Source organism: Symphalangus syndactylus, chromosome 2, assembly GCF_028878055.3.
Source record: "Symphalangus syndactylus isolate Jambi chromosome 2, NHGRI_mSymSyn1-v2.1_pri, whole genome shotgun sequence".
Lineage (NCBI taxonomy): Eukaryota > Metazoa > Chordata > Mammalia > Primates > Hylobatidae > Symphalangus > Symphalangus syndactylus.
In genome coordinates, this window is record NC_072424.2 from 23,851,547 (window position 1) to 23,874,834 (window position 23,288).

At 42.0% G+C, this 23,288-nt stretch overlaps 1 protein-coding gene across 10 annotated transcripts in view; it reads left to right on the forward strand.

Annotated features, from left to right (window-relative positions):
• The window catches only part of ABLIM1 (actin binding LIM protein 1), a 254,296-nt gene that overhangs the window by 75,853 nt on the left and 155,155 nt on the right, over positions 1–23,288 (forward strand). For 8 of the 10 annotated variants that reach the window (XM_055248339.2, XM_055248350.2, XM_055248359.2 and 5 more), the window contains one exon: positions 6,919–7,053. In XM_055248339.2, the coding sequence (XP_055104314.1) occupies positions 6,919–7,053 (135 nt within the window). Of the gene's footprint in view, positions 1–6,917; positions 7,054–23,288 lie in introns of those variants that run through there. The other 2 variants (XM_063617555.1, XM_063617548.1) reach the window with 1 other exon arrangement.

Here is a 23,288-nt window from a genome sequence, read left to right on the forward strand (position 1 = left end):
AGAGTTTTGCTCTTGTTGCCCAGGCTGGAGTGCAATGGCACGATCTCGGCTCACCACAACCTCCGCCTCCCAGGTTCAAGCGATTCTCCTGCCTCAGCCTCCCAAGTAGCTGGGATTACAGGCATGCACCACTACACCCAGCTAATTTTGTATTTTTAGTAGAGACAGGGTTTCTCTATGTTGGTGAGGCTGGTCACGAACTCCCAACCTCAAGTGATCCGCCCGCCTTGGCCTCCCAAAGTGCTGGGATTACAGGCGTGAGCCACTGCCCCCAGCCGTCTTATTTATTTATTTTTTTTGGTGACAGAATTTTGTTCTTGTCTCCCAGGCTGGAGTGCAGTGGCGCGATCTCGCCTCACTGCAACCTCCACCTCCTGGGTTCAAACAATTCTCCTGCCTCAGCCTCCCATATAGCTGGGACTACAGGCACACGTCACCATGCCTAGCTAATTTTTGTATTTTTAGTAGAGATGGGGTTTTACCATGTTGGCCAGGCTGGTCTTGAACTCCTGACCTCATATGATCCATGTACCTTGGCCTCCCAGAGTTCTGGGATTACAGGCATGAGCCAAGGCGCCCGGCCTATAAGCTTTATTTTCTTAAAACCATTTTAGATGAATAAAAAAATTGAGAAGATAATACAGGTATTTCCTATATACTCAACACTTGGTTTCCCCTGTTAGTAACATTTTGCGTTGGTATAACACAGTTGTTATCATTACTGGACCGTATTGGCACACTGTTATGAACTAAAGTCCACACTATTCAGATTTCCGTAGTTTTTACCTAATGTTCTTTCTCTGTTCTGGGATCCCATCCAGGATCCCACGTTACGTTTAGTCATCACATCTTCGTAGGCTCCTCTTGGCTGTGATCATTTCTCAGACGTTCTTTGTTTTTTATGATCTTTACAGTTTTGAAGAGTACTTGTCAGGTGCTTTTGTTTTGTAGAATGTCCCTCCATTTGGGATTTTTCTCATGATTTCATAGGGATTATGGGTATTGTTTTGTTTTGTTTTTGGGAGGAAGACCACAGAGGCAAAGTGCCCATTTTCATCACATCACATCAAAGGTACATTCTGTCAACATGACTTATCACTGTTGATGTTTACCTTGCTCAGATGGCCGGGGTATTGTCTGTCAGATTTCTCTATTGTAAAGTTAGTCATTTTTTTCTTCCTATCCACATTGTACTCTTTGGGAGGAGATCACTATGTATAGCCCATACTTGAGGAGTGGGGAGTTAGGCTGCACCTCCTTGGGTAGAATACGCTTTGCTGGTTGCATCTGGAGAAAAACGCCAGGGGCCGGGTGTAGTGGCTCACGCCTGTAATCCCAACACTTTGGGAGGCAGAGCCGGGTGGATCATGAGGTCAGGAGATGGAGACCATCCTGGCCAACATGGTGAAACCCCGTCTCTACTAAACTACAAAAATTAGCTGAGCGTGGTGGTGCATGCCTGTAGTCCCAGCTACTTGGGAGGCTGAGGCAGGGGAATCGCTTGAACCCAGGAGGCAGAGATCGCAGTGAGCCAAGATCGCGCCACTGCATTCTAGCCTGGTGACAGAGCGAAACTCAGTCTCAAAAAAAAAAGGAGGGGGCAGGGGGCAAGGGCATAGGAAATTTTCAGCAATCCGAGAAAAAGGAGTTGAGGGCCTGGGTTCATGAGGTGAGAAAAGGGATGAGGCACAGGGGATGTGAGGGTGGACAAAATTTGGTGGGAAATGAAAGAGAGAGCAGAATCAAAGTTCAAGCACTGGTGATTAGGGGATTATTCTGGTATAAAGGGGTCTGGATTAGAAGTCACTGCACTAGGTGACCGCCAACTCTTTATTTCTTGGCTGCGCCACCTTGGGTGAGTCACTTCGTTCCTCTGAGCCTCAGTTTGTCTATTTCTAAGAAGGGGTTGACGGTACCTGTTCTTCCTACCTGAGAACTCCTGTGAGAGTGAAATGAGATAGAGAAGAGGAAAGGGCTTTGGAAGCCATCAAGCACCGTGTTGTTCCAAAGGCTTATGGGTTAGGGAGTGATGGTGCAGTGGGGAAGGAAAGGGGCTTGAGAGGGAGAATGTGTATGTTACCTGCGAGATACTGAGTATTTCAGATGACCCAGAGCAAGCTGTAACTAAGAGTACTCTGGGCCGGGCGCGGTGGCTTACGCCTGTAATCTCAGCACTTTGGGAGGCCAAGGCGGGCAGATCACGAGGTCAGGAGATCGAGACCACGGTGAAACCCCGTCTCTACTAAAAATACAAAAAATTAGCCGGGCGTGGTGGCGGGCGCCTGTAGTCCCAGCTTCTCGGAGAGGCTGAGGCAGGAGAATGGCATGAACCCGGGAGGCGGAGCTTGCAGTGAACCGAGATCGCGCCACTGCACTCCAGCCTGGGCGACAGAGCGAGACTCCGTCTCAAAAAAAAAAAAAAAGAGATTGAAACCATCCTGGCCAACATGGGGAAACTCCGTCTCTACTAAAAATACAAAAATTAGCTGGGCGTGGTGGTGTACACCTATAGTCCCAGCTACTAGGGAGGCTGAGGTAGAAGAATTGTTTGAACCCGGGAGGCAGAGGTTGCAGTGAGCTAACTAACATCGCACCACTGCACTCCAGCCTGGCAACAGAGCAAGACTCTGTCTCAAAAAAAAAAAAAAAATTGGATTCTGTCACAGGTTTGTGATATTTACCTGCTACTGCTAAGGAGATTTTTATTTCAAGTGTGCTTTCCCAGATGTTCTGTTTCTGGCAGTCTAGTTCCACAGTCTGTCCCCCAGGGAGAGGTAGCTTGGGCAAGATGAGGCTAGTCCTGGATTTGGAAAGAGGGACTCTGCTTAGCTTTGTGGACTTCCTCTTATGACCTGTCATGGCCTCTGCTTGACTGCACTGAAGGTTACTGGGATTTCTTTAATGGTCTCATTCCCCGAGTCTCATTGCCTGAGATCGTTAATAGACATTCCAAAAGTAACACATCAAAAATGGCATTTTTGCTTTCTGTCCTGCACTGGAGTTCAGAGACGTGGCTGATCTGCTTTGCTTGACTCTGAAAGACAGTGTGAAACTCCTCAGTAAGCTATGCAATCGGCTACTGTAGCTGAGTAGTGAGAATTCCTCCAAACTGGGTATTCTGCGGTGGAGGAATCCCGTTACCTTTTCAGGCAGGTAGACTCTTGGCTCTGTGTAGGTATTTCCTCATTGTTCAGAGAGTGTGCAACCATGCTTTTGGTTTTTCATTGTACGATCCTTATTTAGGCAACAACATTGATGAGCCATGGAAGGTTTGAACTGTGTCTGCTCAAGTTCCAGGGTAAATCATTGACTACCCGGTACAGTGGAAAGTGCTGGGAGCCTGAGTGCTAAGTATGTCTCTGCCAGTAACTCCTGATGACTTTGGGCAAGGAATGTAAACTCTTTGCTCGTCAGTTTCCCTATCAGTAAAATAAGTAGGGACCGCTTGGGCCTTGAAAGATGGAACAGTCAAGTAAAAATTTGCAGCAGAGCCAGGTGGCAGATAAGGGGGGTGCAGAATCAATGTCACGTCTGTATTGGAAATGACTCAGCATATTTCAAAATTGTAGCATCGAGTCAACAAACATACATTTGGTAATAACAAGACTGTCAAAGACAGTTATATAAAGTTAACCTCTTTATTCGTTTTGGAAAAGGAGAGATATTCCTTTCTTGACACTGACTTGAGTTGGGATGAAATAAGAACTGAATCTTTTGGTCTTTGGATTCTGTCCTGCTCTAGTAAGAAAAGCCCATTTCTTTACAAATAGATTGTTCTGAGATGTGTCTGCCTAGGCTGTTGTGTGAAGGAAAGGCAAGTAAACAGTCTAGTCTCTGGGTGAAGGCAAAGCAAGTCATCTCTGGGCACGGGGGACTTTGTGGTGTAATGTATATTTCCAAAGGGAAATTCTTGCAAAATGCAGACACTGATCCCAGTTCTGACCTTGGTAGCTGGTGCCAGCATTGGCAGTGCCTCCTTTATTTGGACATAGAGAAAAGCCAAGAAGTGAAGTGATATTTTCCTTCCCTCATCATTACTCAGCATGACTGCCTTGCTTAGCAATAAGAAATTCAAGTGTCAAGAGAAACTGCAGTGCATTTTCTTATCCAAAAATGCATTGTCCTGTGTAGTCAAGAGATTCACTATGTTCTCATATTGTTGCTGAAGAGGATGGTCTTTTGAATTACTTTTCAAATTCTAGCTCTTCTCTGTAGCTGGCGTATTCATATTGTCTGAATTCTAAAGGGAAATAGCTCTTAAATTGGAGTATGCGTAAGAATCACTTGAGTAGTTTACTAAAAAGGTAGATGCCTGACTCCCACTCCTAGTCACTGGGGCTGAAGAACCTGCATTCTTAATACATGGTACAGAAGGTTCTGATCTGGGGGATCCATAGAGTTGCCTTGAGTGTTACCACCTGGGTGCCATGCTCAGTTATCAAAAGCCTTATTGGTACATGTGTCCCCTTTACAAGCCAAGCCCTAGCCGCTGTTTTTAGAACGGCACTTGAACCTGCCATATAAATTAAAGGCATAATGATAATACTTATAAATAATAATTATTTTTGACTTACAGCAATTTTCTGATTTATACAAACAGCATGGAAGGAGCATGAACTTAGCAGTCAGAAAGGCCTGGGTGTGGATCTTTCAGCTTCCTCTGCTTCTTGGGCAGGTTGTTCAGCTCTGCGGCTCTGTTTCCTTATCTGTCAGCTGTCAAATGGGAGCAGTATTACTCACTTCACTGAGAGAGAGGGGTGGTGAGGATAGAATAAAGTGGCTTATGTAAACACCCTGCACTATGTGTGGCATTTAGTAGATGCCAATAAATATCACTTGTCTTCTTTCTTCTAAGAAGCAGGAATTAACTTTAACACAAGGACTTAAAGCAGATATTTTTAAGGAAAACTTTTTTTTTTTTTTTTTTGAGACAAAGTCTCGCTCTTGTCCCCCAGGCTGGAGTGCAATGGTGCGATCTCGGCTCACTGCAACCTCTGCCTCCTGGGTTCAAGCGATTCTCCTGCCTCAGCCTCCTGAGTAGCTGGGATTACAGGCGCCTGTCACCACGCCCGGCTAATTTTGTATTTTTAGTAGAGACGGGGTTTCACCATGTTGGCCAGGCTGGTCTCGAACTCCCGACCTCAGGTGATCCGCCCACCTCAGCCTCCCAAAGTGCTGGGATTACAGGCATGAGCCACCGTGCCTGGCCAAGGAAAACTTTTTTTTTTTTTTTATGTGCAAGGGATAGGTTTTTTGGCCTTCACACACATCACTTTAAAAGTCAGTCATTATTTACAGATCTTGAGAGCATGTCCCTCCTGAATTCCTTTCGATAATAATTGAGTTATGTTGTAAATACAGGTTTTCAAGAGAGATCCCAGGAGGTAGATAAGGAATTGCAGGTGAATTGCAACCTTGGTATCTTTGTGGCCATTCCCAGGGTCCATTGCAGAGAACACAGATCAGGTGTTCAACCTGAAACTACACCTGCTCCTAGTCAGAATCTCATAAGAAGAACCTTGTTTCTCAGAAGTTAGCTAGTAATGGATTATTTGGACTATCTTGTTCAAACTCTTGCCAGGCAAAATGAGAACACTGCTGAGGTCTGAGAGAAACAGTGAACTATTATATTGTGGTATACAGCGAGCTCCTTGTTGTAAGGTGTTTTCTAAACTGAGTTTCAGCAATATCTGCCCACATCTACCCCCTGCTCAACCTGGTTTTACCTTTGGACAGAAAATCATCTTTGTGTTGGTTGATTAATTTTAGGTTCAATGTTCTTGTCCCATATAACGCTCATGTCATTCCTTAAGGAGTATGTTTTTATATATCACCATGTTCCTCCTTCTGAGGCCCCACATCAAAAAAGGAATTTGGTAGCAAACACTGCCTATCTGCATTCTCTGGCTGGAGAAACTGCAAGTTAAATGAAGACTCTTGGTGAGCTCAAAGCCACAAGTGTCCCCTCACTGCCTTCTCTCCGGGCCTTTGTAAAGGGGAGGCTGTACATCCCAGTCCCAGGGCTGGGCAGTCACAATAACTTCTAGTCTCTGAAGGCCACACTGGAAACTAAGAGTATTCTTTTAGTATTCTCTTAGTATCCTTGTAAGCCCCATCATGTGATGGTAGGGTCTGAAAAGACCGTATGAATTCCCTGGGCCAATCCCGTTTGTTTTATGGGCAAGGAAACTGAGGTTCAGAGAGATCTATGTCGTTCCTAGTTTATTTTTTAAAAATTTTCTGCCTGCAGTGTGTGTATCAGACACTATGCACATAATGGGAGGCTAATCATAGGCCCGTAACAGGTTAGATGAGTTGCCATTTATGATCAGGAATGACCCTCTGGTAAAGCAGTTAGAAACTGTCCAGCACATACTAATTAATAAGTAAAGAAACATTTACTGAGCACCTTTGGTGCATGAACATTCTGCTACGTCCCAAGAAGCTGGGAGAAGGAGGGAGAAATACAACTGGTGAGACAAAAAGGATAAACTTTAAGAAATGGTCCCCATCTTCAAGGACTTACAGTGCACAGTGAACTCCTTCTGAAGGTGCCTTCTAAATCAAGATAAAGACATATAACAAATCCACATTACAAAATATTGAACTAAGCAAGATTGTGTATTCAATAGTTCAATGATGTCATACTAGAGAAATTTGGGAGGAAGGGAGAAGACAGCAGGCTCCATTGAGGAACATGCCTGGTGTTTTCTCCCCTGGACTGTCAAAGCCACAACTGTCTCAACTGTCTTATGGGTCTTTGTGTCTCCAAGATTATGGCTTGGAGGGACTGCTCCGTTCACACTGTCGAATCAATCTCTGTGCCTCATTTGACACCAAAATTACAGAGATACCGTGATGACCCCTTTTGCAGGAATGCTCTCTACTCACCTGGATCTTTTGTTGATTTTCTTTCAGTGGCCCACCCTCAGGACCCACACCACCCATCAGAGAAGCCTGTCATTCACTGCCATAAATGTGGGGAGCCTTGCAAGGGTGAAGTGCTTCGGGTCCAGACCAAACATTTCCACATCAAGTGTTTCACCTGCAAAGGTATGGTGCCTCCAGCTTCGTGGCTCAGTGGCATGCCACGGTCGGGGCTTGCCTTGGGTCCAGCCCATCCCCTTAACTCCACATCGGGTCATTGGATGATAAGCGAATGCCCTCAGAAGCCCTGACATCATTTACTGCCAGTTTGGGATTCAGTTAGACTCTAGGGTGAGAATGAGTCCTGCTAAAACCAGTGATTCATGGGCCTTTGGGTGCTCACTGAGGCCCCTTCTCCTGGAAGAAGGGACTAACACTGAGAACGAGCAGTAAAAAGGCCAGGCGCGGTGGCTCACACCTATCATCCAAGCACTTTGGGAGGCTGAGGCGGGTGGATCGCCTGAGGTCAGGAGTTCAAGACCAGCCTGGCCAACATAGTGAAACTCCGTCTTTACTAAAAATAAAAAAATTAACTGGGTGCGGTGGCGGGCGCCTGTAATCCCAGCTACTCTGAAGGCTGAGGCAGGAGAATCACTTGAACCTGGGAGGTGGAGGTTGCAGTGAGCCGAGATTGTGCCATTGCACTCCAGCCTGAGCAACAAGAGTGAGACTCCATCTTAAAAAAAAAAAAAAAAGAAAGAGCAGTAAAAATAAAGTTCTGTGGTTTTTGTCTTATTTTTCTTTTTCTCTGAAATGAGGAACTCCTGCTACAAAGTAGCTTGTCCTAATATCCATTAGTTATAGGAGGCCTGGAAAACTTGCAAGATTGGGTGCCAAGTCACTGGCTTCTGTGTGTGTGTGTGTGTGTGTGTGTGTGTGTTGAGATGTGAGAATTAAGCAGGAACACTTGGAAGACTTCTAAGCAGAAGAAGACCTCCCATCCAAGAAGCTACCAGTTTGGTGTTGATTTCCATTAACAAGCCTACCTTTTGGGGTTTACAAAGATTGGCATCTTTGTACGAAATATACCGACCTGTTATTTCAGAGCCAGGGCATGGCCAACTGGGGAAAAACAGGAAGAAGAATGGTTTTGTGTGTTTGTTTGATAAATAGGTTACTTGGGCTGAGGGCATGTCCGGGTAGCTCAAGATGGGGTTCAAGGATGTCAGAGAAGGAAGGGAGGTGAGACTCGGAGTGCACTCTGTAGATTTACTCTGTGCCCTGCACGGGGTAAGCACCCTCATTCCTATGCCCTGCCTGTGGTAAGCACCTTCATTTCTGGAAACTGGGTTTCATTTTGAGTGTCATACGTCACAAAGACTTAGCATTGTCATCCTAAGCCATCTATCCATGGCCACGGGGGCTCTCGGGTAGGTTCCAGTCTTCCTAGTGACCACAAAATACATGAATAAAGGAGGAGGGAGTGCTTTCCTGGAGTCCACAGCTGTTCCTTACACTGAGAGTAAAGTTTTCAGGCGAAAGAACACTAGCATGTGTAGCTAGGGTAAGAAGGTGGAAGGAGTGGAGGGCATGAGCTTGACTCCCACAAATGAGTTCAATGCTCAACGCATGACATGCATTACAAATGCTGTGTCCACATCTCAGGCAGCGATTATTTAATCCTCCTGAAAACCTCTGTGAGTAAGTATGATAAAGCCCAGTTTTCACCCAACCCAAGATGGCCATGAGGAAATATCAAGGTCACACCCAGGGTGCTGGGCTGTCACGCTGGGTGGCTTGAGTCCTGCCTTGCCATTAAGCAGCTGTCTGATTGTGGACAAATTACTTGTCTCTCTGTGGCTCAGTGTCCTTATCTGTAAAATAAAGAGACTAGACCATATGAAACTTGTATCATCCCAGGTCTGAAGTTTGCAGATTCCATATACCAGATAAGTGTATATTAATATAGAACGCAATTAGAGCTTCTCAGGGGTATGTCAGAGAAAAAATGTTTTCTAGTTATATCCAGTTTAGCTAACTTGAAGTCAGCATTGTATTTTTATTTTTCCTCATAAATTTATTGAGACATGACTCAAAGGATAGATTTGGTATGAAATAAATACAATCCATAAATGACTGTAGCCGCATATATTTTTTATTTTATTTATTCTATTTTATTATTTGTTTGTTTATTTGAGATGGAGTCCTACTCTATTGCCAGGCTGGAGTGCAGTGGTGTGATCTCAGCTCACTGCAACCTCCACCTCCTAGGTTCAAGCAATTCTCCTGGCTTGGCCTCCCAAGTAGCTGGGATTACAGGTACCTGCCACCATGCCCAGCTAATTTTTGTGTGTGTGTGTGTGTGTGTGTTTTAGCAGAGATGGGGTTTCATCATGTTGGCCAGGCTGGTCTCAGACTCCTAATCTCAAGGGATTCTCCTACCTCAGCCTCCCAAAGTGCTGGGATTACAGGCGTGAGCCACTGCGCCAGGCTCTCTCTATATTTTATATTTCTACTTTGAAAGTATGAAGTAGTAGACTCAGATCTGGGCACTCACTGTTCAACACATCAAGGTATTTGAATAGACATTCATTTATCCCCTGTGGGGTGAAAGCTCCTTGCTTTTTTTCCCTTTTAGTTTAATTCTATGGACCAAATATAAATTCCTCATCTTGGAAAGTTGTATAATATATCTTGTTTCATGCTATAAATGTGTTCTTGAAAAGTCGAGTTTTTATTTAAATTCTATTTTAAGAATATTTGCTATCTGTAGGAATTATTTTTCAATTTAACAAAATGTTACTAAAATAAATGAGTCATCTATCCTTATAAATTTAGATTTTCTCACACTTAATCTGGCAGTGGCTACTATCTTGTGTCCCAGCATTCTGGAATCACCCTTTTCTTTAATATCTGAAGAAAGTGGTTTAGGTTCCCCATGCCTTATACCATAGGGAGTCCGTGACTTTTCCCAAGATTCTAGAACAGCACTGTCATCACTGCTATAACTGTGGGGAGCCTTGCCAGGGTGAAGTGCTTCAGGTAGAAATATCATGCAAGCTAGCACACGTTTACCTGTGTGACAAACCTGCACATCCTACACGTGCACTCCAAAACTTAAAAAATAAATTTAAAAAAATGCAAGCTACTTGTATAATTCTAAATATTCTAATAGCCATATTGAAAAGGTTAAAAGGGAAAGGTGTAGTTAATTTTCATTAAAATATTTTATTTAACCCTATCCAAAATATTATCAACAAGTAATATAAAAAGTATTGAGATACTTGACATTCTTTTTTTTATACTACTTTAACACATCTCAATTTAGACTAGACACATTTCTTTTTTTGTTTGTTTTTGTTTTTGTTTTGTTTTGTTTTGTTTGATACAGAGTCTCACTCTGTTGCCAGGCTGAAGTGCAATGGCATGATCTCAGCTCACTGCAACCTCCGCCTTCCGGGTTCAAGGGATTCTCCTGCTTCAGCCTCCTGAGTAGCTGGGACTATAGGTGTGCGCCTCCACACCCAGCTAATTTTTGTATTTTTTTTTAGTAGAGACGAGTTTTCACCATGTTGGCCAGGATGGTCTCTATCTCTTAACCTTGTGATCTGCCTGCCTTGGCCTCCCAAAGCACGGGGATACAGGCATGAACCACTGCACCCGGCCGCACGTTTCCCTTTTTTTTTTTTTTTTTTTGAGATGGAGTTTCACTCTTGTCGCCCGGACTGGAGTGTCGGGGAGTGATCTTGGCTCACTGCAACCTCTGCCTTCCAGGTTCAAAGGATTCTCCTATCTCAGCCTCCTGAGTAGCTGGAGTTACAGGGTTGTGTCACCACACCCAGCTAATTTTTTTTGTATTATTTGTAGACACGGGGTTTTACCATGTTGACCAGGCTGGTCTTGAACTCCTGACCTCAGGTGATCCACCCACCTTGGCCTCCCAAAGTGCTGGGATTACAGGGGTGAGCCACCGCGCCTGGCCTGGACTAGACACATTTCAAATGGTCAGTAGCCACATGTGGTTAGTGGCTACTGTATTGGACAGCACAGTTCTAAAGATTCCTTGAGGCGTGCATTCCTGTGGTTCCCTCACTCCAAATTCTTGCCAGTGTCAAAGTCTTGGTCTCCTCCTGTGAGTGCTGTGCCTTTTTCATCGCTTCATCCCACACATTTTTCTTCTCTCTCCTCTTACATAGTACCACTACCCCAAGGCAGCTGTTTTCAGCAGACTTACTGAAGGTCTGGGCTAATGGTGGGAGGTCACAGCACAGAATAGACACCAACTGCCCTCGTATTCTCAGGCCATCTCCGACACCAGACATTTCTCATTAGCTAGAGCCTTTTCTTTTCTTTTCATTTATTTTCTTTTCGTTTTTCTTTTCTTTCTTTCTTTCCTTTCCGTTTCTTCCCTTCTCATTCCATTCTATTTCTTTCCTTTTCCTTCCTTCCTTTCCCTTCCCTTCCCTTCCCTTCCCGTCCCTTCTTTTCTTTTCTTTCATTCTTTCCTTCTTTCATTTCTTTCCTTCATTCTAGAGAGGTTTTAGGTTTATGGGAAAATTGATCAGAAAGTACAAGCCAGGGCCATTTTTCAGACTTATTCCAAACCTCATTCTGCACCATCTTGACAGGACTTGCTCTCTCTACAAAGACCCTTCTCTGTCCATCCTGATCAGATCAGCACTCTGAATTTCCTTAGTGTCTTTACTTTTTATAAGTCCCAGCAGCAATAGCAGTCTTTTACCTGAGGAATGCTGTCTTCCTCCTAGCCCGAGTGACCCAATTGCAGCCAAGTCCTAAAACAACAGTTTCGTTTTCTTCCTGTTTCACCTAGAGTGGCGATGTTCAGGTACTGAGCTGATGTCCTGGGACAGAGGATTTTGGGTGGGGAGCATGTGCCAAAACAAGCCCGGGATTTTGGTCAAGACCTGGCTGAGTGCACAGGGGGCACATTCCAGTTCTGACTGTGACCTCGAGTCCAGCCAAGCTTTCTCCCTGGAATTCCCTTCCCTCCCTCCCACCTGCCTCTCCTTCACATGTATACCTTGTCGACAAAGCCTTCTATTTCTTGAGTGGGGGCAGAGGTTGATTTCCCCTAGAAAGAAAGGCCAAAGATGTAAATGCGTTTGGGAATGAAAAGCAAGGATGAACTCTTTTTGCTAAAAATAGGTTTTGAAAACAAGGAGAAAGGGGACACTGAACATTTTACACAAGAGCTAAACAAATTTGAAGGTGGGAAAGGGTTGCAATGGAGGAGTTAGAGTTGATAGCACAAACTTAGATCGGTTTCAGACCCCATGACTTCACAGGTTTAGCTGTGACAAGGTAGGGATTGGTGAGCAGAAATTGTGTTGGTGAACTCGTGTCACTTTCTAAAATGCCTGACATTGTGGGATCTGATTGTCCATGAGTTACTCATCCATTTACTACTGTTGTATTTTGTGATGGAGGGGGTCTCGCTGTGTTGCCCAGGCTGGTCTCAAACTCCTGAGCTCAAGTGATCCTGAGTAGATGGGAATACAGGCATGTGTCACCACGCCAGGCCCATTTACTAAATGTTAATTGAACACATACTCCATGCAGGACATTGTGCTAAGTGCTAATAATAGAGACAGCATACCAGGTTGTCAACGAACTCCTGGGGTATTAGAAGAGACATATAAGTAAGCAACATTTATGAGACCAAGTAGTAAGTCCTGTGATGGAGAGGTGCATAGCATGCAGGCCGGGAGGGCCACAGGGGAGTTAGAATGGAGATGGGGAGAGCCACAGGTGGGAATAGTGTAAGGTAGTAGCAGGTGCAATAGAAAATAGAAGATTTAAGAGACAAAGTTAGGGTTGATAGAATTTGATGACTGACTGAATGGGAGCAGTGAAGAGGGATTCATGTGTCCAGCTGAGCTGCCTGGGTAGATAGATGGAGTTGCCACCAACTAAGAAAATACAGAAGCACCTTGCAGGGCAGTGCTGGAGAAAGATGAGTTCAGTTTGGGGTATATTGAGGTTGAGTAACATGGTACATCCAGAGTCCAGTAGGGCTCTGAGATAGTGGTCTATGTTGGGAAGAAGAATTCGGAAGCCTTTGGCATGTGGATAATGGCTGAAGCTATATAACTGTGTGTGAAATTTCCCTGGGAAAGAGCAAAAGGCAGGAACTGAATACTGGAAGATGCCAGCATCTGAAGGAAGGAGAACCTAATTCCCACTTGTCACCTCAGAAAATGTACCCAGGTGGTAATGAGATGAAGAAAGCGGTTTAATTGATGGATGGATTCTGTAATTAAATGAAAAGCAGATCCCAAAAGCTTATGGTATTTCTTATAATAACCCAGTGGGAGTAGAACATGGCTGCAGGGTTCTGAGTGGAGCTATTCTATCTTCAGTATTCAGTCGCTTTGTTTTGCATCCTTGTCCATTATAGCCTTCATCCCACTAACTTAAAGGAGTTGTTTTAATGTGATCTGTTCATTCTGTCATATCGTTCCAGTGATAGGTTTTTAATGTTTTACTTTGTCTGTATCATGGTTGTATTTTATACTGTATTAGAGAATAAGAAACCTGAAAACAAAAGGGAAGCATTCATCTCTATTTGGATTTGAATGTGTTGGTATTTGTGCAGATTCTTCTCTAGGGGAATTGCTTCTAACAAAGGACAAATTAGCACTGTCTGGCATTTCTAAGTGTCTCTTTAAATGTGAATTATAGTTCATTTTAAGTATACATATTATATATTTTGTTCATTATTTTGGTCTATAATTCATTATAACTATTGTCATTTATCATGAGCATTTTTTAGGGTAAGGACCAAGATCTATTTTTTTTTTTTTTTTTTTTTTTGCCAGAAAGTTCTAGACCATTTAGAAAAGACCAAGGACCAAGGAGACTGCCCAGAGAATCAAGAAGATTGTTCAGCCAAATTGTCTGTTTTCAGTGATCCTTTCCTGGGCTGTCCCATATATAAAATCAACTACTCCCTATATCACATGTCCCTGCCTTATCTTTTTTCTTTTGCATCATTTAATACATTGTATTAATTTATCTTCACCTCCTACTAGAGAGTAAGCTCTTTGAGGGCAGAGATTTTTGTCTGTTTTATTCACTATAAAGCCAGTGCCTAGAACAATGCCTGACATGGCAGGTACTCATAAGGTGAATGAATGAATGAATGAATGAACAATAACCATATGTTTATTTAGAACTTCGTTATTCATAAATTTGTTTTGTTTTGTTTTGTTTTGTTTTGAGACAGAGTCTCACTCTGTTGCCCAGGCTGGAGTGCAGTGGCACAATCTTGGCTCACTGCAACCTCCACCTCCCAGGTTCGAATGATTCCCCTGCCTCAGCCTCCCTAATAGCTGGGATTACAGGCACTCACCACCATGCCCAGCTAATTTTTGTATTTTTAGTAGAGATGGGGTTTCACCATGTTGGCCAGGCTGGTCTGAAACTCCTGACCTCAGGTGATCCACCTGGCTCTGCCTCCCAAAGGGCTGTGATTACAGGTATGGGCCACGGCACCCAGCCTGGTAAATGTTTTTAATGGCATAGCTAGTTACAAAGATTTATCAGTTACTTTACTATAATGTGTGTCTTCAAATGGCTACTAGACAGTAACATTATCTTCTGAAAAGAAAGAGTGCGAGTAAAGATATCTATCACAGATGACTGAGCTACAAGCCTGCCTGGCAGATACCACAGGTAAGGAAACATATGCTCAGGCAGTTCTTGGTTAAACTGTTGCTGCTGCTTAGTTTCACTCTGGTTTAGACCCTTAGCTTTCTCATCTGGGCTCACAGAGGCAGACTGGATATGGGTTATTTTGGGGCAAAACTAGAAAACTGATAAAACACCAGAAAAATAGAAGTAGTTTCTTGCATTCTCCAAAAGCAGAGCTCAGCATTTTATTACCTATCTAGAGAATCTCAGTCATTCACAAACTGATTAAAAGGCAGGTTAACCAAAATGAGAGAAACATAAGTGTGATATAAATGTGCTCCCTTCTTATTGCAAGTGGGAACCCACTTTCATACTGTCTTTGTTTAGTGAAGGATGATCCTGAGTATTTTATTTTTTGAATTTGTTGCCATGTTGAAGTGTTACCTGGTCAAATAAATATAATTTAGTTTTTAAAACATTTAGGTTTTGAATTCCAAACTGGAACAGGGTAAGGTCTTGTAATCTTTCCAAAATACACTGCTTACTGATTTTGACTCTTGTTGGGAGATAATTATCCATGAGTCTCTTGTGAGCTGAGGTGCTGATAACTTTTTGTTTTGAATTATCTTTTCAAGGACATTTGCACAACAAACAACCCTGGAAGATAGAAATAGTTTTTCCCTCCAGAGTCAAGGGCAGATTTGTTTGCTGTCTAGTACAATAAAGATAATGTCTGCCTCTGGAGGAAGTATTGGGCAGATTTTCTTGCAACTCATTATACAAGAGTGGGGCTTCCTAAGCTCAGGGTTCCTCAGCTCTTATACAAACCCACTGAGAGTGCAGCATCCAGCTAGCCTACTAATGTTGCCCCAAGGGATGTGGGGAGCATGGAGAAACCAGTAACAAATACAAAACTCATGCTGCCCGCTGTGCTGTGAGTCTTTTGTTTCTGATCCAGGAGTTTCATGTCTTCTGCCAGTATCCATTATACTGGAGCAGGTGAGCTTGTTAGCTTGCAAGTAGGGTAAAATCTCAGATTCTTTACAGTTCTTGACAACTCTAAGGTCCTGTCTATGAATGCTTATTTCTTGAGGAAAGGCATGCTAAAGTTCACCCAGCTTTGTCAAGGAAAAACAAATTATCTAAGAAAACGATTAGTACAACCATGGTTGTGAGAGAGTTTGTACTATAGAAGGAAGAAATTTGAAATTTTCATCAATCATTTTTAAAATAAGCATTTCACCACTTATATTGCTGGTTCTTCTTATCTCCTGGCCTTGAACCATTGAGTGCCCCATGCTCAGACCTCTTCTCCCTGTCTACTTTCTAGTGACCTCATCCAGTCTCATGGTTTAAACACCATCTGTTCCCTGACAATTCCCAAGTCTGTACTTCTCCTCTGCAGTCCAGACTAGTATCTTCAACAGCCTTCTCAGCATTTCCAGTAGACATCTCAAATCAAACTCTCCTGATTAGCCCCATACCCACCCCCAACCTTCTTCTCCAGCCTTCTAATTTCAGCAGATATCAAGACTTTCCTTCCACTTGCTCAGGTTAAGAGCCTTGGAGTCATTCTTAACTTCTCTTTTAATCTCATGTGCCACAAATAATCTATCAACAAGACCTGATGGCCCCATCTTCATAGTGTGTACAAAATCTGACCATTTATCTTTATCCCAAAGATAACCACCCTGGTCCAAGCCACCATTACCTCTTGCCTGGATTAAGAATTTTAGTGGGTCTCTCTGCATCTGCCTTTACCCGCAGTCCCACCCCACTTCTCCCTCAGTTTATTTTCAATGCAACAGCTAAGATGATCCTTAAAAAAAGGTCAGATCCTGTCACCTTTCCCAAGAACTTCTCATCTTTTGGAATGAAATCCACAGACCTCAATTTGACCTTCAAATCCCCTCTCCACTGTTACTCTTTGAGCTCGTCTCCCTCCATTTTCTTCCTGGTTCACTCTGCTGAATTCTGCTGTCCTTCCTCAACGTTCTTAAACAAACCAAGTACCAAATAGCCTTAGGACCTTTGCACTTACTATTTCTTTGCCTTGACAAGCTCTTCACTTGAATATGTGTGCCTGGTGCCCTCCCATACCTCCTTTGGGTCTCTTCTCAAATGTCACTTATCAATAAGGCCATCCTTGACACCATCTGATATGTATATGCGTATATATCTGTGCATATGCATGCACATATATATGTATTTATATATTATATAAGTTATGTATGGTTTATTTGTTTATTGCCTGTGTCCTCTGACAAGAATGTAGGTACCAGTGGGGCAGGAAGTTTGTACTAGCAATTCTTAGGAAAATAGTCTAACTTATAGTAGGCACTCAATAATATTTATTGACTTGAATGATTGAGATGTTTATCATTGAATGATATATGGGTTGAATATCCTCGATCCCAAAACTTCAAATTTGAAATGCTCCAAAACTCTAAAACTTTTTGAGAGCTAACAGGACACCCAAAGGAAGTGCTCATGGGAGCGTTTTGGATGTCAGATATTTGAATTAAGGATGCTCAACCAGAAAGTATATAATGCAGATATTCCAAAATCTGAAAAAAATCCAAAGTTTGAAATACTTCTGGTCTCAGGCATTTCAGATAAGAGATGCCATCTGTACTATTTATAGATAGTTATTTACAAATTATTAAATTATTTACAAATTAATAAATTATTAAATCCAGGTCACTAAGACTTGGTTTCAGTTAATATTTTTGTTAAGTATGAGAAGGAAGAATTTTTTTTTTTGTGGTTCCCAGACACAGCATTTTTCACACAGTGAGAAAGTATTCTCTCTTTAATCCTTTTTTTATCCTTCTAATTTCATGAAGCAGAATATCTTTATAACAAAGATAGAATAGCTTTCAGGCCCAGGGATTTTATCAGACAATGGTATCAAAGCTCAAATTTAATTATACCACTTAATATATATTTTTACAGATTATATATAGAGGACATGATAACTGGCTATTGACTTACGACAGTGGTATATATTTGCCTTTTTAAATAGTCATATTTAATAAAGGTAAACTGATTTTTTTAAATTAAGGAAATAGAATAGGTAGATAAAAACTATGGCAAATAATAGTGAGGGTGGTATCTGAGTGAAATTGGAAAATTCCAAGAAACGCCCATCCTGATGGCATGCTTGAATTTGCATCTGAAGTGATGAGGTCATTTTCAATGTAGTCTTCAGAGTCAACTTTACCATATTATAGCCATGACATCTATTGAGAAGTAGAAAAACTGCACTTACCTAAATATAGTCAAACAGTTGAACTATTAGGGTGAGATTGGTCTGTCACTAATTAGATTGAATGAGTGAAATTTGTATTGTAATTTGAAAAGTATGATGTAAGAGTTGACTCTATTTTGGCCATGATTTTCTTCCATTTAATCTGAGAAGGGATTTTGATAATGTCTAGAGAGGTATTCTAGACCAAGTGGGAGGTAGAGGACAATAAGAGGGTTCCTTGATAAGATCAACCAAGACCAAATGAAATAAGCACCTTAAAATTTTTTTGTCCATATTAAACCCATGCAGAAGGGCTTGGAGTGGCCTTTCTCTGTGATGGATGTGTCATTTGGGGGTACCTTCAAGGTGTCTTCTTCATCCTTTCCCTGTAGGTCCCCATTGTCCCACTATCTGCCATGAAGAGCCTGGGCAGGGCATGGGGTGGATCTCACTTTCCTTCCAGGAGATAGTATTTACAATGTACTTCAGAACCAGTGACAGCCTTTCTGCTATGCCTGCAGAACTAAAACTAACTAAAACCCTGGGTTTCTCGTTATTTACATCACAAGTAGCAGAACCTTTAGTGAGAAGAATGGAGAACCTCATAGATATCATGTATCAGGAAATACTGTATATACAATTTAAAAGCTAAATGGAGAGGGGTTAAACTTCTAAAACTCTTTAGTACAGAGTTCATAAAGTGTGGACCAAGAAGAACCTAACCCAGAGTGACCCAGATGCTGATTAATGATTCACATTCCTGACCTCTCACCTCCACTCTCACAGTCAGCATCTCCGTGGTTGGGGTCTAGCATTTTCAACCACCTTCTTAAGTAAGTACATCTTATGTCACTCAACAATGGGGGTATGTTCTAAGAGACACATCATTAGGTCATTCCATTGTGTGTGAACATCATAGAGTGTACCTCCACAAACCTAGCTGTATAGCCTACTGCATAGCTAGGCCATATGGTATAGCCTATTACTGCTAGGCTATGAAGCTGTATAGCATGTTACTGGACTGAATTTTGCAGGCAATTGTAACCCAATGGTAAGTATTTGTGTATCTAAACATATCTAAATATAGATCAGGTATAGTAAAAATATGGTATAAAAACTGAAAATGGTACACCAGTATAGGGCACTTACCATGAATGGAGCTTACAGGGCTAAAGTTGCTCTGTGTGAGTCAGTGAGTGAGTGGAGAGTGACTGTGAAGGCCTAGGACATTACTGTACACTACTGTAGACTTTATCAACACTGTACACATAGACTATGCTACATTTATATATAATGTTTTTCTTTACTAATAAATTAACCTTAGCTCCCTGTAATTTTTACTTTATAAACTTTATTTTTAAAAACTTTTTGACTCTTTTGTAAAACATTTAGCTTAAAACAAACTCTAAAAAAAAGAAAAAAGAAAGAGCTACGCATGGTGGCACATATTTGTTGTCCCACCTACTCAGGAGGCTGAGGCAGGAGGATCAAGTGAGCCCAGTAGTTCAAGGCTGTAATGGACTATGATCGCACCTGTGATTAGCCACTGCACTCCAGCCTGGTCAACATACCAAGTCCCTCTCTCTCTCTCTCTGTTTTTGAGACAGAGTCTCACTCTATTGCCCAGGCTAGAGTGCAGTGGTGTGATCTGGGCTCACTGCAATCTCTGCCTCCCAGGTTCAAGTAATTCTCATGCCTCAGCCTCCCAAGTAGCTGGGATTACAGGCGTGCACCACCATGCCTAGCTAATTTTTGTATTTTTAGGAGAGACGGGTTTCACCATGCTGGCCAGGCCAGTCTCAAACTCCTGACCTCAGGTGATCTACCTGCCTCAGCCTCCCACAGTGCTGGGATTACAGGCATGAGCCACTGTGCCCAGCAAAGACCCTGTCTCTTAAAAAAAAAAAAAAAAATCACAGACAAAAACATACACACACATTGTACAGCTATACAAAATTTTTTTTTTAATATCCTTGTTCTATAAGCTTTTCTCTATCTTTAAAATTTGTGTTTTTAAAACTTTTAAAACTTTTTTTTTGTTAAACTAAGACATAAATGTACACATTATCCTAGGCCAAGACGTCACTAGGTGATAGGAATTTTTCAGCTCCATTATAATCTTATGAGACCACCATCGTATATACATACAATCTGTTGTTGACTGAAATATCATTATGCAGTGCATAAATTAAATATACCAAGTTTGAGAACCACTGCTTTGTTGGACATAGGATAGGAAGTTTCTAGCTTGAATTGGTAGTGGAGTGATGGAGGGGGAAAATATATAGGTCCACGAAAAGGACAAAAGAAAGAGTATTTCAGGCCAGATGCGGTGACTCATGCCTGTAATCCCGATACTTTGGAAGGCCGAGACGGGCAGATCACTTGAGGTCAGGATTTTGAGACCATCCTGGCCAACGTGATGAAACCCCATCTCTACTAAAAATACAAACAAATTAGCCAGGTGTGGTGGTGCACGCCTGTATTCCCAGCTACTCGGGAGGTGGAGGTTGCAGTGAGCTGAGATCGCACCATTGCACTCCAGCCTGGGAGACAGAGCAAGACTCCGTCTCAAAAAAAAAAAAAAAAAAAAGAAGAAGAAGAAGAGTATTTCAGCTACCTGTTCAGTTCCATCTAGATAAAGGTTCTCTGATCATGGCCTTTGTGGCCTAGGAAATTCCCTGGAATTGGGCTTTTTTTCAAAACAGCCTCATTAAATGTAGAATGTAGGTAGGAGACACTCAACTAAAGAATAGACAGAAGAACTCATGCTCTACCCTTACCTGACTGGCAATGGGGAGATGGGAAACGTCCTGGTACCCAGGTGTGCCCTGTGATTCTGAGGAGGAGCAAAGGAGCAAGAGTGAGAAACTCCCTATCGTACAATTTTTCTGCACCCAGAAGTTCAAAGCTGAAAATTGAAACCAAATGAACTTCAATGATGAAAACCCTGGTTAAGCTAGGGGCATAGCATAAATTCTGAGTGCTCAGGCACTCGAAAATAAGTTATACATAATCAAATTACATACAGACGTGATCTCTGCCTTCATAGGGATATTAATCAGACATTCAAATGGTCATAGAAATATGATGAGTTGAAAGGTATATATGACACGGTACCTATCCCTGAAGAACCTGTGAGCTGGAGAGCAAGGTGCTTACTAGCGGAAGCGTAGCTGGTAGCAGGACAGGTGCGGTGAGCAGTTCAGACGCCAGGTGCCAGTGATTCAGAGACCACTTAGAGCTCAGTCTCATTGGTCTGGGGATGTTGCCAAGGAGGAAACAAGATTTGAACATAAACCTCCAGAAAACTGAATAGCCTTCCCAGGACTAAAGAGGGGAGCATGGTAGGCGTAGTCAGGTGTGGGGGCTGCCTTGTTCAAGGCAGTGGGTGGTGAGGACACAGGTGTAGCTAGAGTTGACAGTTACCTTAATTTGAGCAAGCAAACTTTCTACTAGAAATAAACGGAACTGTGATGCTCCTATTGTCATTGAAAAGATGGTATTTAAAACATTAATTAGAATAACTTTATTCCCTTTCAAAAATTGAAGTAGTTTTATCTGTTATTATAGCCATATTATTTTAAAGAGAATTCTGAACACTGGGCGTCTGTGGAAAATTTTTAAAAAATCAGATCATGTAAGCTCTTCTTTCAGGGTAGCATCGGCAGAAATCCTTATGTAGAATAGAATGATATTTTGATAGAGTCTGTTACCACTTAGCAGTGTGAGTCTTAACTATGTGTTAGAGGGTGTGGGAAATGATACCTTTTGATGCTTCTTTAATCCCTTGCTCCTCTATCTGTGATTTTCAATCCATCAAGACAGCCCATAAACATCAAAAGTATTGTTACAGTGTTAATCTAAAGCTATTATAAAATTCAGATTACAACAATGAGTTGGAGTAAATTTTTCAAGAATTAGCCTTTTTAAAAGATTGTTCTCACTCATAGGTGGGAATTGAACAATGAGAACTCATGGACACAGGAAGGGGAACATCACACTTGGGGGACTGTTTTGGGGTTGGGGGAGGGGGGAGGGACAGCATTAGGAGATATACGTAATGCTAAATGACGAGTTAATGGGTGCAGGAAATCAACATGGCACGTGGATACATATGTAACAAACACATTGTGCACATGTACCCTAAAACCTAAAGTATAATAAAAAAAAATAAAAAATAAAAAAGATTGTGTTCTATGAAAGGCTTGGGAAAAACATCCCATCTCCAATAGTACTTTCAATTTTTGCCGTTTTAGGCTAAGATGTTTACCAGGTCAGGATCATTCCATGTAGGACATGTGAACTTATAAAGTGCATGGATATTTGTGCAGTAAAGTGGATGAAGATGGGGGTAGGCAGTTGAAGATACAGATTAAGGGTTTTCTGTGTTTCATTTTTTTAGGTAAAATTGTATTATCTAATTCCTAAGATATAAGAACTAACTATATATCATTTCTGAAATGGAGTTTTGGAAAGTAGTTAAAATGATGAGTTTGGACTTCCTTTCATTGCAGTGTAATCCCTGGGATTTCACCTAGATATTTAGGTCAGGAAAACAGCATGATCATATTGTCCATATCCACAAGGATGAGTGTGCTGGCTGTCCTGGATAGGTGTACCATTTATTCTATCATAAATATTTCCGAATCAAATAGAATAGCTCTCCTCAGGAGCCTGCTCTCATTTGCAGTTGCCTTCAAGGTTAGAATTTATGTAACCTACATCTCTTAGTACATGTAAAACAAATGCTTTCCCATTTTGTCCTCAGATGGAAAAGAGCTGATCATTGATTTCCTTAGAAAAACCCATGATACACTTAAAGACCATCATTACCTTGACTTCTTTTCCTTTGGTCTAATCCTATCTACTTTTTTAAAGTGCTCCTTCCCAGCCCTTTAATTATTCCTGTTGCTACCCTGTGATCCCATTCTAGTTTCTTCTCATTTACCTTAAACTATGGTGCACTTGACTAGCCACAGTCTTGTTCTCTGTAATCAGGGCCTTCTTAGTATAGCTAAACACAAAGTAGAGCATAGCCCAACGCTACACACAGCACATGTGAATGGAAATTGTCTCTTAGGTTATTGAGTTGTGGTCAATTTCAGTTGCTAAAAGAGTTGAGAAGAGCCTTAAGTGACTAGAGAAGTTGGAAGATAAGTGAAGTTTCTACCTTGGCACCACTATTTTGATGCCAATTAGGTAGTTTCAAGGGCAAATATGGAATTACTGGCTTAAAGTCATGCAGAATGCCCTTTACCTGATGCTATGCCAGAGGAACTTGGCTCTCAACACAGGGTCCAGACACCAGCCTGATTTAAAGTAGTATGAAATAGGGGGTTAAGAAAAATAATTGTCCATCTCTGTAAGTATTGTGGAAGACATAAAGCATAAGAAGTGGTCTTTGCCTTCAGTAAGCTTGCAGTTGAGATGAGGAGACAATCACAGTGACAGTGGATGGAGTATCACAAGAGATCATATTAAAAGCCAGATGTCAATCATTGTTCTGTGTCTCAAG